This window comes from Priapulus caudatus, unplaced genomic scaffold (genome assembly GCF_000485595.1).
Source record: "Priapulus caudatus unplaced genomic scaffold, Priapulus_caudatus-5.0.1 Scaffold304, whole genome shotgun sequence".
NCBI lineage: Eukaryota > Metazoa > Priapulida > Priapulimorpha > Priapulimorphida > Priapulidae > Priapulus > Priapulus caudatus.
In genome coordinates, this window is record NW_014577365.1 from 178,524 (window position 1) to 193,645 (window position 15,122).

The 15,122-nt window shown below is 43.5% G+C and overlaps 1 protein-coding gene across 1 annotated transcript in view; it reads right to left on the reverse strand.

The window, feature by feature from the left end:
- Nucleotides 1–3,067: 3,067 nt before the first annotated feature.
- The window catches only part of LOC106808785 (sodium- and chloride-dependent GABA transporter 1-like), a 52,106-nt gene continuing 40,051 nt past the window's right edge, over nt 3,068–15,122 (reverse strand). The window contains 9 exon segments of the mRNA XM_014811635.1: nt 3,068–3,124; nt 3,126–3,200; nt 3,795–3,869; nt 4,728–4,790; nt 5,783–5,932; nt 6,512–6,643; nt 14,264–14,313; nt 14,316–14,375; nt 14,698–14,822. Coding sequence (XP_014667121.1) covers nt 3,068–3,124; nt 3,126–3,200; nt 3,795–3,869; nt 4,728–4,790; nt 5,783–5,932; nt 6,512–6,643; nt 14,264–14,313; nt 14,316–14,375; nt 14,698–14,822 — 787 coding nt within the window.

Genomic DNA, 15,122 nt, shown 5'->3' on the forward strand with positions numbered 1-15,122 from the left:
TAAAATGTGTTAAAAAGTATTATTTAGCTACTGTGCATAGCAATTATGAATATTAATTAATGCCGTGCTGTATAAACGACACGGGGTGAAAACGAAACAATGCATAAAACCGATTTCTAACGAACTTTTCTATTTACTACTTGAGATTTTATTGATTAAAAATGAACGACATGCAAACACTTTAAAATTGAATTTAAAAGTCTTATATGGTATATATATATATACCATATATATATTTATATATACGTTTGGTTATCCATCAATAATGTATGTGGTACCGAACTATAATATAGCTATAATAAAGAAACCGTAAATGTAACGCTATTTGATGTGAAGTGACGATGTTATGTCTATCCTAACGATCTAACACGGATTGATTTATGCGCTGCATAGAATAAGTTAAAGATGAACAATAACAGGCCATACGCCACATTCAACAATGCGAATATAAAACAAATTTATATATTACGCGGCGGAAAACAATGATAGCGGTGGTTACGTATACTAGTACACGGAGACATCAAGTATTACGCAAGTTAGTTAGTATACGACACCTATACGGAAAGACAAAAAACACGTTTCATCTTCTGTTACGATACGACTTCCACATTGAGGATGAGTTCACGGTGATCAGGTGACAGGTGCTTTTCCCAATTACATATTGGTAATACCTGTTGTGTGTATATATATATATATATATATATATATATATATATATATATATCAATAATATGAATTAAGAAATCTCTCTTTCACTGTGTTGTTATCGTTTTGGTTCTAATATGGTTGTATGGTATACCAAGTTGTGTTTTTTATTACAGTAGGACGCAAGTCTGTCCGCCTCTTCTCTTCGTGTCCATGCTAGGTGTTTAATTGCTGTTATATAATTTTAATCGTAATCAACGATGTCGATTTTTATTTTTTCTTAGCCGTGCAACATTAGTTATATCTGGAACAATCTCCTCTTACTTGCAGCCGCTTGATCATGCGCCAAAAACTGCTGGTTGAAATAACAACGCGTTTCGAGCACCCATCTATAAACGCCTACGTCATAACGATATATTTATAATATACTATATGCAGTAGGAAACAACATCTACTGAATAGTATAACAAGTTGCACAATACATAGTGGCGAATTAGCGTATGTGATATATGCGTTATATATATAGGACATTGATAAGAGCTGACAATATACTGTACTGACCGACAAGTGCAGCTTTGCATTATATTTAAGCGTTATACATGTGCGTCACGTTAATCACAAACTGCACAGTAGGCACTACCATAGATCTAACGCACCAATATACGATACTAATAATATCGCTACATTGATATATATATATATACAGCTACATAGTGTAACCGAAAATCAACGAGTTTGTATAGTAAGTGTCGTTTCGTTATCTTCACGTTTTATCAGCGGACTATATGTCCGATGTTAAGACACGCTTTCATTATAATTGCAAACTGGGTAATTCTACCCTTGCACAGTATACAGCACACTAGTGGCAACAAGAAAGCCTCCTTCGCTGCGCAACAAGAATCCTTCGTCCTGCAATAACGATCCTCCTCCTCCCACCTCCCTCTCCCCTCCTCTTCTTCTCTCCCTCCTCCTCCTGACTGCATTTTAGAGAATAAAACTTCAGCACTCAATTCCTGACGCCTGTGTGAGTTGCTGTCAATGGTTGCAGTCGTATATATATGTACCCATCATACAGGCACGTCCTGCCACACACCTACTCGATTGACTGTGTGCGCCTACCTGCTTCTACAGCACGGAACCGTCGCCGACTCGATCTCATCCGCCCCCCCCCGTGGGCTCCTCGAGTTATTTCCACTTAACACCAGCCATCGTCCCGGCAGCCCATGCTCGCGTCTGCCACCACCTCCAGAAAGCAACCCTATTGCCATTCTTCGTCACTCTGCTCTCCTTCTCTCTCTCTCTCCTCGTCTCTCTCTCTCCTCCTCTCTCTCTCTCTCGTCTCTCTCCCTTCGCTCTCTCTCTCTCTCGCTCTCTCGTCTCTCTCTCTTCTCTTCTCTCCTCTCGCTCTCTCTCTCTCTTCTTCCGCTCTCTCTCTCTCTCTCTCTTCTCTCTCTCTCCTCTCCTCTCTCTCTTCTCCTCTCTCCCCTCCACACACAACACACACACACACACACACACACACACGACACACACCTCTCTCTCGCTCTTCTCCTGATCTCCCTTCCCACTCTCGCCGCTCGCCGCTATCAGTTCGCTCTCCCTCTCCTCATCTCCCTCTTTCTCATTTTCCGTCTTTCCTTTCTATCTCCCCCAATCTCCCTTCGCTCCTTCTCCCCCTCCCTCTCCCGCTCTTCCTTCCCTTCCCTCTCCTCCCATCTCTCTCTCATGTTTGTAGCTCGCTCACAGCGCTGTAGCGGAGTTGGCGAGATTGTTTCCCAATTCGACGCTGTGTGGCGTTGCTGTCACGGTGTTGCTCCGCTAATCGGTGCTGGTCCGAGATGTGTCAGCTTCGCCGCGTCGGCTGTATACGTCACTGTCGGTTCTTGCTCTCTGCTCGGAGTTTATTCAAGTCAACGTCGGGCCGAAACAGATTTTTAATGTGCTGTAAAAGCGGAACGACAGTCGCCATTACCTCTGTCGCGGCGCCATCTATCGCTGACATACAGCGATAAACCCGCGTGAATTTATTTAATTGGAAAAAGTGTCAGTAGGAAAGAAAGAAAGTCCGGGAAAGAAAGAAAGTAAACGGAGAGTCACAAGAGAGAGAGAGAGAGAGAGAGAGAGAGAAAGAGAGAGTGGCGAGAAAGAGAGAGAGAAATAGAGGGAGAGTAAGTGTGTGAGAGAGAGTATGTGTGTGTGCGTGCGTGCCTGTGTGCGTGCGTGCGTGGCTGCGTGCGTGTGTGGGGTGTTGTCATAGCTTTTATAGACACATTTTACATCATATCAAATCAAATTACTCATATCTACTCTTCATACTCGCCGCAAGAAAACGTTAAAGAGTTTTAGCGCGTTTCTCCAGCTTTCGCGCCATATATATACTTACGCACCACTCGCATGCTGCGACCGCGGGTATCTGACGACTTCATCGATAAATTTTGTAAACCATGTATGCTGGTATGCACAGCATTGATGCGAGACCCCATACACCACCCGATCGCCTGTCCCAGTCGCGGGAACGTGTAGTCCATGTAGGTGAGCGCTTGAACTGAACAAGACTAAACAAGAAATACTCCCTGCAAGAACGAAAGGAACAGCGCGTGTAACGGCGAAGCAGGGTGCGATTGCAAGCCGAGATTGCAACAGGGAAAGAGAGAGACGTGGGAGGCTGCGTGATTTCACGCGGCCGTTTGTGTGTGTTAAACATTGCAGGCATAATTGGCGCTCTTGTTACATAAGGGCACGGCCAAGGAATAACGGCACTAACACATGATCGACATTGAAAAACGGCGTGAGATGCTTACCACGTAGGCATATATACTATGATATATATATAATTATATATATATATATATATGCGTTTGCGCGTGGGCGCCCGCGAGTGTGAAAGGGTGAGTGGATGTGAGAGATACAGAGATAGATAGATAGATAGATAGATAGATAGATAGATAGATATATAGATAGACAGATAGATAGATAGATAGATAGAATAGATAGATAGATAGATAGATAGATAGAAGAATAATAGATAGATAGATAGATAGATAGTATAGATAGATAGATAGATAGATAATAGATAGATAGATGATAGAATAGATAGAAATAGATAGATAGATGAATAGATATGTGGATATGTGGGTAGCAGCACGCACAGCGCAGATGATCGGTATGGTAAACGTCCAGCAGACGATCTTCCACCAGATGCCAGGGTAAAAGCCAATCATCTCCTTTGATATCGTTCATGAAGCGGTCGCATCCCTAAAACGCAAACAAATATATATATATATATATATATATATATATATATATATATAAACAAAGTCAAGGTATAGAATAAGGGTGTTTAAAGTTTAATTGACGAAGCCTTTCGAGATTACATCTCTTCATACAGGTCAGCAGACATTGGAATAGAATCAAATAATCAAAAACAAATACAATGCGTTATAGATAATCAAAAATCGAATGATTCACACACAATTCGCGCGTTGCCATGAATACGGACGACAAAAGAACACGCACATATATATATACACCGCACAAAACACACACACACACAGAGACACACACACACAAACACACACACACACACACACACACACACACACACACACACACACACACACAGCGAAGCAATGCACTAAAAAATCACCGTAAATTAAAGTTTACGTTCATGCCCCTGGATTTAAACAACCAATCCTCAGAATTAATTTCTGCTCAGTCATGTGTCGGCGTGAGCTATTGTAATATGGTGTCAGTTGGCAAACCACACAACAGGCCACGTCATCAATATGGTGATCCGGTTGGTTAAAATGGTCAGCAACGTCGGAAAACCATGAAATTGAGGCGAATAGATCTTAGTGTTTCAACAACCTATCCGCAAGGCGGCGTTTTTGTTTTGCCAATATAGTAAATTTGGCATTTAACACATTCAATGGCGTAAATGAGGTTCGTCGACACGCAATGTAAATAAATCCCGCACTATAAATTTGCCCCGAGGCCCTTGAACCACAGACCCGCTATTCGTGATAAAATTGCCAAGTACTGCAACGTTTTCGACAACACGGGTATGAGCCAGGTTGGCTCACGGGGTTGTCAGAGTTGTAAACGGTGCTTAAAACAAGAGTGTCGCGGAGGTTGGTATCACACGTCTGTACGAGCATAAAGGTGGGTTTGAAAAGATGTTAACTGTGATTGGGATGCGTTTTGAAAGAATTTTATAAAATTATCAATTAACAAACCTTTTGATGTGCAGGATTGAAAGGTTGAAGGGTGATATCAATCCTGCACATCAAAAGTTTGTTAATTGATAATTATAAAATTTCTCCACGGCTTTGGCACCGGGCGTGGTGGCGTGATTTTGCCTGCTAGAGTACTTATTATATGTGGGGAAGCATCAAGGTATGGTTTATATGTATAATTAAGAACTTTAGTAGAGCTAAATTGTTCACAAATAGATACAATTACTGCAAAGCCTAAACTCCTCATTCAATGACTACTATTCATTACTACAGTCGCACCCCGTTAGTACGAAACTGATGGGCCAAAGAAAAATAATCGTATTAAGCGGGTTCCGTATAATATATTAGCCTAAATTTGAAGAGAAAAACAATGGATTAGAAGGCGTGTACAAAGTGTTTTATATAGAAATGAATATACCGGGACAAAAAATTTTATGTTAGTAACAGGATCCTTGTATTATTGTCCTCGTATCAAGTCAATATTTTACTAAGAGATTACTATGAATCGGGCCGGGATTTAGAGAAATCATCGTATAGTCTCATCAGCGTAACGAGCGAATATGGCCGCCGGAAGCGGCCATTTTGCGAGTAACCATAACTCCAACTCTAATCCTAACTTTAACTCTAACCCTAACCCTAACCCTAACCCGTCCCCTAACCTGAAACCTAACCCTAACTTCAACTCAAACCCTTACCCTAACACTAACCCTAACTACAACCCAAACCCTAACCCTAAAATAAAGCAGCGCAGTAAACTCTCAGATTTTGTACTCGGAGAGATCTGGACTCTTTTAGCGAGATTATGTAGCTTGGCGAGTTCTAGGTAGAGCAGGTTTTAGGATATAAATCACGGACAAAGTAAATTGGTGATCGTTCGCGTAGAAAAACTAATAAGAACAAACAGAAAGGAGGGACGTGATACCGCGTCCCCCGCGTATCGGCTTCTTACCATACGACCAGGATATTGCTATGCACTCGAAGAACATGATGAAGAGCAAGCACGTGCCGCTTGCCGAGTAGTAGTCGAAGATCTTGAACATGTACATTCCTCCCTTGCCATGAAAGAAAAACGCGGAAATGTCACCATGAATGCCCGATAGCGAGCCGCATTTCGTCGCATTGTCCTCTCTACGTTTACCCTACGATTTCGACACGCCCATTTTTAGCGCGGGGTTGTAATTTCGTAACTTCAAAAGACTATACGCGCTTGGGATCGAGTCATTTGGACGATTCCCCAGCCGGTGTGAGCACTACTAAAGTTTGCCACTGTGCCTGCGTGTATGTTAGAAAATGATTTCTCCTCGTTCTTCTTCTTTGTGGTTTTTATTCCTTCCTTATCTTCTCTTTTTCCCCTTCTCTCTCTCTCTTCTCACTCTCTCTCTCTCTCTCTCTCTCTCTCTCTCTCTCTCTCTCTCTCTCTCTCTCTCTCTCTCTCTCTCTCTCTCTCTCTCTTGGGAAGTGTACCAGACCTGACAATCGGGGATCCACCTTCCCCGCGGAGCATGACCGCATACGCTGGACATTTATATACGTAGTCTATCGTCTATAGTTAGTCTGCGAGTTAGCCTATATTGCGTCAAAGAGTTCTGACGCGAGTTTAAACGCGACGTCATCAGTAGCGTCATCATCACCTGCGTCAGGCAGGAGAGGCCGATGAGATAGGAGATCCCGCAGATGAAGGCGATGAAGAGTTCTCGTCTGGGTCGCAGTTGACGCGGGAACTCGTCCACGAGCGCCGTGATGAATCCCTCCAGCGTGCAGAACTGCGTGACGACGAGATAAGCAAACCGTGAATCACGCGTGACGTAAGCGAGAGTCACGTGCGTAGCGAACGTGATTCACGCGAATATCGCGCGTGAACCAAGAACGAATCGCGCGTGAAGTGAATGTAAGTGGCGCGTATATCACGCGTACATAAACAGTGAATCACGCGTAAAGGAAGCGTGAATAGCGCTTAAAGTGATTGTGGATTACGCGGAAAAGAAGCGTGACTCACGTCTTATTAAGTCGTTATCGTCAATTACAAGTACACGTAAACCGTGAATCACGTGCCAAGTCGACGTACAATACACGTAAACGTCCGTGAAACGCGCGTGTAGCGTCCGTGAAACGCGCGTGTAGCGTCCGTGAAACGCGCGTGTAGCGTCCGTTAATCACGCGTGTAGCGTCCGTGAAACATGCGTGTAGTGTCCGTGAAACGCGCGTGTAGCGTCCGTGAAACAATATCAATAATATGAATTAAGAAATCTCTCTTTCACTGTGTTGTTATCGTTTTGGTTCTAATATGGTTGTATGGTATACAAGTTGTGTTTTTTATTACAGTAGGACGCAAGTCTGTCCGCTCTTCTCTTCGTGTCCATGCTAGGTGTTAATTGCTGTTATATAATTTAATCGTAAATCAACGGATGTCGATTTTTAGTTTTTTTCTTAGCCGTGCAACATTAGTTATATCTGGACAATCTCCTCTTACTTGCAGCCGCTTGATCATGCGCCAAAACTGCTGGTTGAAATAACAACGCGTTTCGAGCACCCATCTATAAACGCCTACGTCATAAACGATATATTATAATATACTATATGCAGTAGGAAACAACATCTACTGAATAGTATAACAAGTTGCACAATACATAGTGCGAATTAGCGTATGTGATATATGCGTTATATATATAGGACATTGATAAGAGCTGACAATATACTGTACTGACCGACAAGTGCAGCTTTGCATTATATTTAACGTTATACATGTGCGTCACGTTTAATCACAAACTGCACAGTAGGCACTACCATCTAACGCACCAATATACGATACTAATAATATCGCTACATTGATATATATATATACAGCTACATAGTGTAACCGAAAATCAACGAGTTTGTATAGTAAGTGTCGTTTCGTTATCTTCACGTTTTATCAGCGGACTATATGTCCGATTGTTAAGACACGCTTCATTATAATTGCAAACTGGGTAATTCTACCCTTGCACAGTATACAGCACCTAGTGGCAACAAGAAAGCCTCCTTCGCTGGCAACAAGAATCCTTCGTCCTGCCAATAACGATCCTCCTCCTCCCACCTCCCTCTCCTCCTCCTCTTCCTTCTCCTCCTCCTCCTGACTGCATTTTAGAGAATAAAACTTCAGCACTCAATTCCTGACGCCTGTGTGAGTTGCTGTCAATGGTTGCAGTCGTATATATATGTACCCATCATACAGGCACGTCCCTGCCACACACACCTACTCGATTGACTGTGTGCGCCTACCTGCTTCTACAGCACGGACCGTCGCCGACTCGATCTCATCCCCCCCCCGTGGGCTCCTCGAGTTATTTCCACTTAACACCAGCCATCGTCCCGGCAGCCCATCTCGCGTCTGCCACCACCTCCAGAAAGCAACCCTATTGCCATTCTTCGTCACTCTGCTCTCCTTCTCTCTCTCTCTCTCTCTCTCTCTCTCTCTCTCTCTCTCTCTCTCTCTCTCTCTCTCTCTCTCTCTCTCTCTCCCTCTCTCTCTCTCCTCTCTCTCTACTCTCCTCTCTCTCTTCTCTCTCTCTCTCTCTCTCTCACACACACACACACACACACACACACACACACACACACACCTCTCTCTCGCTCTGTCTCCCGATCTCCCTTCCCTCTCGCTCCCGCTATCAGTTCCTCTCCCTCTCCTCATCTCCCTCTTTCTCTTCCGCTCTTTCCTTTCTATTCTCCCCCGGACATCTTGCCCTTTCGCCCTCCTTCCCCTCCCTCTCCCGCCTCTTCTTCCCTTTCCCTCTCCCTCCCATCTCTCTTCGTGTTTTGTAAGCTCGCTCACAGCGCTGTCGCGGAGCTGGCGAGATTGTTTCCCAATTCGACGCTGTGTGGCGTTGCTGTCACGTTGCTGCCGTAATCGGGTGCTGGTCCGAGATGTGTCAGCTTCGCCGCGTCGGCTGTATACGTCACTGTCGGGTTCTTGCTCTCTGCTCGGAGTTTATTCAAGTCAACGTCGGGCCGAAACAGATTTTTAATGTGCTGTAAAACGGAACGCAGTCGCCATTACCTCTGTCGCGGCGCCATCTATCGCTGACATACAGCGATAAACCCGCGTGAATTTATTTAATTGGAAAAAGTGTCAGTGAAAGAAAGAAAGTCCGGGAAAGAAAGAAAGTAAACGAGAGTCACAAAGAGAGAGAGAGAGAGAGAGAGAGAGAGAGAGAAAGAGAGAGTGCGAGAAAGAGAGAGAGAAATAGAGGGAGAGTAAGTGTGAGAGAGAGTATGTGTGTGTGCGTGCGTGCCTGTGTGCGTGCGTGCGTGCGTGCGTGCGTGTGTGTGTCATAGCTTTTATAGACACATTTTCACTCATATCAATCAAAATTACTCATATCTACTCTTCATACTCGGCGCAAAAAAACGTTAAACGTTTTACGCGTTTCTCCAGCTTTCGCGCCATATATATACTTACCACTCGCATGCTGCGACCCGGGTATCTGACGACTTCATCGATAAATTTGTAAACCATGTATCCTGGTATGCACAGCATTGATGCGAGACCCATACACCACCCGATCGCCTGTCCCCAGTCCGGGAACGTGTAGTCCATGTAGGTGAGCGGCTTGAACTGAACAAGACTAAACAAGAATACTCCCTGCAAGAACGAAAGGAACAGCCGTGTACGGCGACAGGGTCGATTGCAAGCCGAGATTGCAACAGGGAAGAGAGAGACGTGGGAGGCTGCGTGATTTCACGCGCCGTTTGTGTGTGTAAACATTAGCATAATTGGCGCTCTTGTTAACTAAGGGCACGGCAAGGGAATAACGGCACTAACAGATCGACATTGAAAAACGCGTGAGATGCTTACACGTAGGCATATATACTAAATAGATAGATAAGATAGATAGATAATAGTAGCAGATAGAGTAGATAGCTATAAATGATTAGATAGATGATAGATAGATACGATAGTAGATAGATAGATAGAAGTATAGAGATAGATAGATAGATAGATAGATAAATGAAGATAGATAGATGATGTGATAGATATGTGGTAGTGGAGCGAGCACGCACAGCGCAGGATGAATCGTAGTGGTAAACGTCCAGGCAGATCTTCTCTACCATGATGGCCAGGGTAAGAAGCCATATCATCTCCTGCTTTGATATCGTTCAGTGAAGCGGTCGCTAGCGCCTAAAACGCATACTAATTATATTTATATATATATAATATATATATATATATATATGATATATAAACAAGTTCAAGTGTATGAATAAGGGTTTAAGTTTAATTGACGAGCTTTCGAATTACTATCTCTTCATACAGTCAGCAATCATTGGATTCAATAGTAATGCAATATAATATGCAGTTATAGTACTAATTTGCTATATAATCAAATGATATGACTTCAACATCTATATTCTCGCGCGTTGCCATGATGACGGGACGACAAAAGATATCGACAATAGTATTGATTATACACGCACAAAAACTATCACAACGAACATGCTAGAGAACATATAGCACACATGGCACACACTACCACCAACACCATCACACATCACAAGCACTACACATGACATCACACATCACTACCACACACACACGCACACTACATCCGTAGCAGACTATAATAAATGTACACGTAATTAAAGTTTACGTTCATGCCCCTGTGATTTAAACAACCAATCTCTTCAGAATTAATTCTTTGCTCAGTCATGTGTCGGCGTGAGGCTATTGTAATATGGTGTCAGGTTGGCAACCACACAGACACGTCTATCATATTGTGATCCGGTTGGTTAAAATGGTCAGCAACCGGAAAACCATGGAAATGAGGCGAATAGATCTTAGGTGTTCAACAACCTATCCGCAAGGCGGGTTTTGTTTTGCCAATATAGTAAATTTGGCATTTAAACCATTCAATGGCGTAAATGAGGTTCGTCGACACGCAATGTAATAAATCCGCCACTATAAATTTTCCGAGGCCTTGAACCACAGCACCTATTCGTGATAAAATTGCAAGTACTGCAACGTTTTCGACAACACGGGTTGAGCCAGGTTGGCTCACGGGGACGTGGTTGTCAGAGTTGTAAACGTGCTTAAAACAAGAGTGTCGCGGAGGTTGGTATCACAGTCTGTACGAGCATAAAGGTGGGTGAAAAGATGTTAACTGTATGGATCGTTTGAAGAATTTTATAATTATCAATTAACAAACTTTGATGTGCAGGATTGTAGGGTGAAATCAATCCTGCACATCAAAAGTTGTTTAATTTGATAATTATAAAATTTCGTCACGGCTTTGCACCGGGCGTGGTGGCGTGATTTTGCTTGCTAGAGTACTTATTATATGTGGGGAAGCATCAAGGTATGGTTATATGTATAATTAAGAACTTAGTAGAGCTAAATTGTTCACAAATAGATACAATTACTGCAAAGCCTAAACTCCTCATTCAATGACTACTATTCATTTACTACAGTCGCACCCCGTTAGTTACGAAACTGATGGGCAAAAGAAAATAATCGTATTAAGCGGGTTCCGTAAATATATTAGCCTAAATTGAAGAGAAAAACAATGGATTAGAAGGCGTGTACAAAGTTTTTATATAGAATGAATATACCGGGACAAAATTTTTATGTTAGTAACAGGTCCTTGTGTTTATTGTCTCGTAATCAAAGTCAATATTTTACTAAGAGATTACTAAATCGGGCCGGGATTAGAGAAATCATCGTTAGTCTCATCAGCGTAACGAGCGAATATGGCCGCCGGAAGCGGCCATTTTGCGAGTAACCATAACTCCAACTCTAATCTAACTTTAACTCTAACCCTAACCCTAACCCTAACCCGTCCCCTAACCTGAAACTAACCCTAACTTCAACTCAACCTTACCCTACACTAACCCTAACTACAACCCAAACCCTAACCTAAAATAAAGCAGCGCCAGTAAACTCTCAGGTTTTGTACTCGGAGAGATCTGACTCTTTTAGCGAGATTATGTAGCTTGGCGAGTTCTAGGTAGAGCAGGTTTTAGGATTAAAATCACCGACAAGTAAATTGGTGATCGTTCGCGTAGAAAAACTAAATAGAACAAACAGAAAGGAGGGACGTGAATACCGCGTCCCCGCGTATCGGCTTCTTACCATACGACCAGGATATTGCTATGCACTCGAAGAACATGATGAAGAGCAAGCACGTGCCGCTTGCGAGTAGTAGTCGAAGATCTTGAACATGTACATCCTCCTTGCCATGAAAAGAACGGCGGAAATGTCACGCATGAATGCCGATAGCGAGCGCATTTCGTCGTATGTCCTCTCTACGTTTACCTACGATTTCGACACGCCCATTTTTAGCGCGGGGTTGTAATTTCGTAACTTCAAAAGATTATACGCGCTTGTGATCGAGTCACTTTGGAAGATTCCCAGCCGGTGTGGCACTACTGAAGTTGCCACTGTGCCTGCGTGTATGTTAGAAAATGATTTCTCCTCGTTCTTCTTCTTTGTGGTTTTATTCCTTCCTCTCGTCTCTCGCTCTTTCTCTCTCTCTCTCTCTTCTCTCGTCTCTCTCTCGCTTCTCTCTTTCTCTCTCTCTCTCTATCTCTCTCTCTCTCTCTCTTTCTCTATCTATCTCTCTTGGGAAGTGTTACCAGACTTGACAATCGGGGACCCACCTTCCCGCGGGAGCATGACCGCATACGATGGACATTTATATACGTAGTCTATCGTCTATAGTTAGTCTGCGAGTTAGCCTATATTGCGTCAAGAGTTCTGACGCGAGTTTAACGCGCGACGTCATCAGTAGCGTTCATCATCACTGCGTCAGGCAGCGAGAGGCCGATGAGATAGGAGATCCCGCAGATGAAGGCGATGAAGAGTTCTCGTCTGGGTCGCAGTTGACGCGGGAACTCGTCCACAAGCGCCGTGATGAATCCCTCAGCGTGCAGAACTGCGTGACGACGAGATAAGCAAACCGTGAAATCACCGCGTGACGTAAGCGAGAGTCACGGTGTGTAGCGAACGTGATTCACGCGAATATCGCGCCGTGACCAAGAACGAATTCGCGCGTGAAGTGAATGTAAGTGGCGCGTATATCACGCGTACATAAACAGTGAATCACGCGAAAGGAAGCGTGAATAGCGCTTAAAGTGATTGTGGATTACGCGGAAAAGAGCGTGACTCACGTCTTATTAAGTCGTTATCGTCAATTAAAGTACACGTGAACCGTGAATCACGTGCCAAGTCGACGTACAATACACGTAAACGTCCGTGAAACGCGCGTGTAGCGGTCCATGTAACGCGCGTGTAGCGTCCGTGAAACGACGTGTAGCGTTCTGTAAAACGCGTGTAGCGTCGGAAACACGCGTGTAGCGTCCGTGTAACGCGCGTGTAGCGTCCGTGAAACGCGCGTGTAAGCGTCTCTGTAAAACACGCGTGTAGCGGTCCGTGAAACGCGCGTGTAGCGTCCGTTGAAACACGCGTGTAGCGTCCGCTGAAACACGCGTGTAGCGGTCGTTAAACGCGCGTGTAGCGTCCGTTAAACGCGCGTGGAGCGTCGTGAACGCGCGTGTAGCGGTCCGTGAAACGCGCGTGTAGCGTCCGTGTAAACGCGGTGGCGTTATCACGCGTGTAGCGTCCGTGAAACATGCAGCGATGAAGCAGACGACATCGTAGAGAACAGCGTGGCTGCCTGTCCGTATTACAATTAATTGCATGCACGCTCGATCAAGCTATTACCGAACGCCAGACGCCATAATTCATAATCCATTCATTCGTAATTATCGTTATCGATAATTCTCCGCCATAATTCATCCCCACCACCCACCATGCGAAAAAAGCAGCCCTGGAGTTACTAAGACATACGACGAACATGCATGGCACACGTACGCATATGTACTTATATATATTATATATATATATATATATATAGTCAAATGTTGTTTATAAACTCGTGTATCGAGAAGTGCTCAATACTACCATGAGTAGAGCAAATATAGATAAAGTTAAAGGACATGGTTGTTTGCACTCTGTATTAGGCACTGATGAGTGTGGAGGCTTGCGCTCCATACGAAAAACAGCTCTGTATGCAATAAACAGAGGCAAAAGTACAACCATGTCCTTATAACTTTATCTATATATATATATATAATATATATATATAATACATATATATATATATATATATATATATATACTATGTATATATAATATATATATATATATAATATATGCATACGTGTGCCATGCACGTACGTCATATCTTAGTAACTTCATGGCTGCTGTTCGCATGGTGGGGATGAATTATGTCGGAGAATATATATATATAATTATATTTATTTATTTATTTATTTATTTATTTATTTATTTATATATATAATCGCGATGATCTTATATGAGTATATCTAACCTCACGAGTGTCTCTTACCTGACTGTCCAGCCCTATCAGCACTAGCATAGAAAAGAAGCAGATTGACCGAAAGATGACCACGGCATAGCGATCATGGCCGAAGGATAGGCGAGGAATGCCAGGCCTGGTCCTGTTAGAGATGACAAGATGGGACAATGAAGACGCGGCTACGATGAATATATCATGTAGTCAGTAGCAGTAGAGGTAAGTTAATTTGAAACTTTCGTTTTTAATTACGCGCGAATGTTGTTAGTTATTATGCAACACATGACACTGCGAGACGTTATATTATATTTGATTGATTTCGTAGTTAATCACGTCGCGTGCATGTGCGCTTACCCGCACACACACACACACACACACACACACACACACACACACACCACACACACACACCACACACACACAACACACATATATATATATATATATATATATACTTGGTGTCTCACCAGATTCTGCCACCTTGGCGATGGGCTTGCCCTGTTCGTGAGCCATGTAGCCGATGACGCTGAAGATGACGAATCCGGCGAAGATGCTGGTGCCGCTATTGACGCACGACACGATCAACGAGTCCCTGCGTCATATACATACCAAGCTGTTATATATATATCTGCGTCATATACAGAGCAAGCGGTTATATACGTCCCTGCGTCATATACATAGTAAGCTGTTATATACATTACTGTGTCACACACACACACACACACACACACACACACACACACACACACACAACACACACACACACACACACACACACACCACACACACACACACCACACCACACACACACACACACACACGCACGCACGCACGCACACACACACACACACACACACACACACACCACACACACACACACACACAGATATAT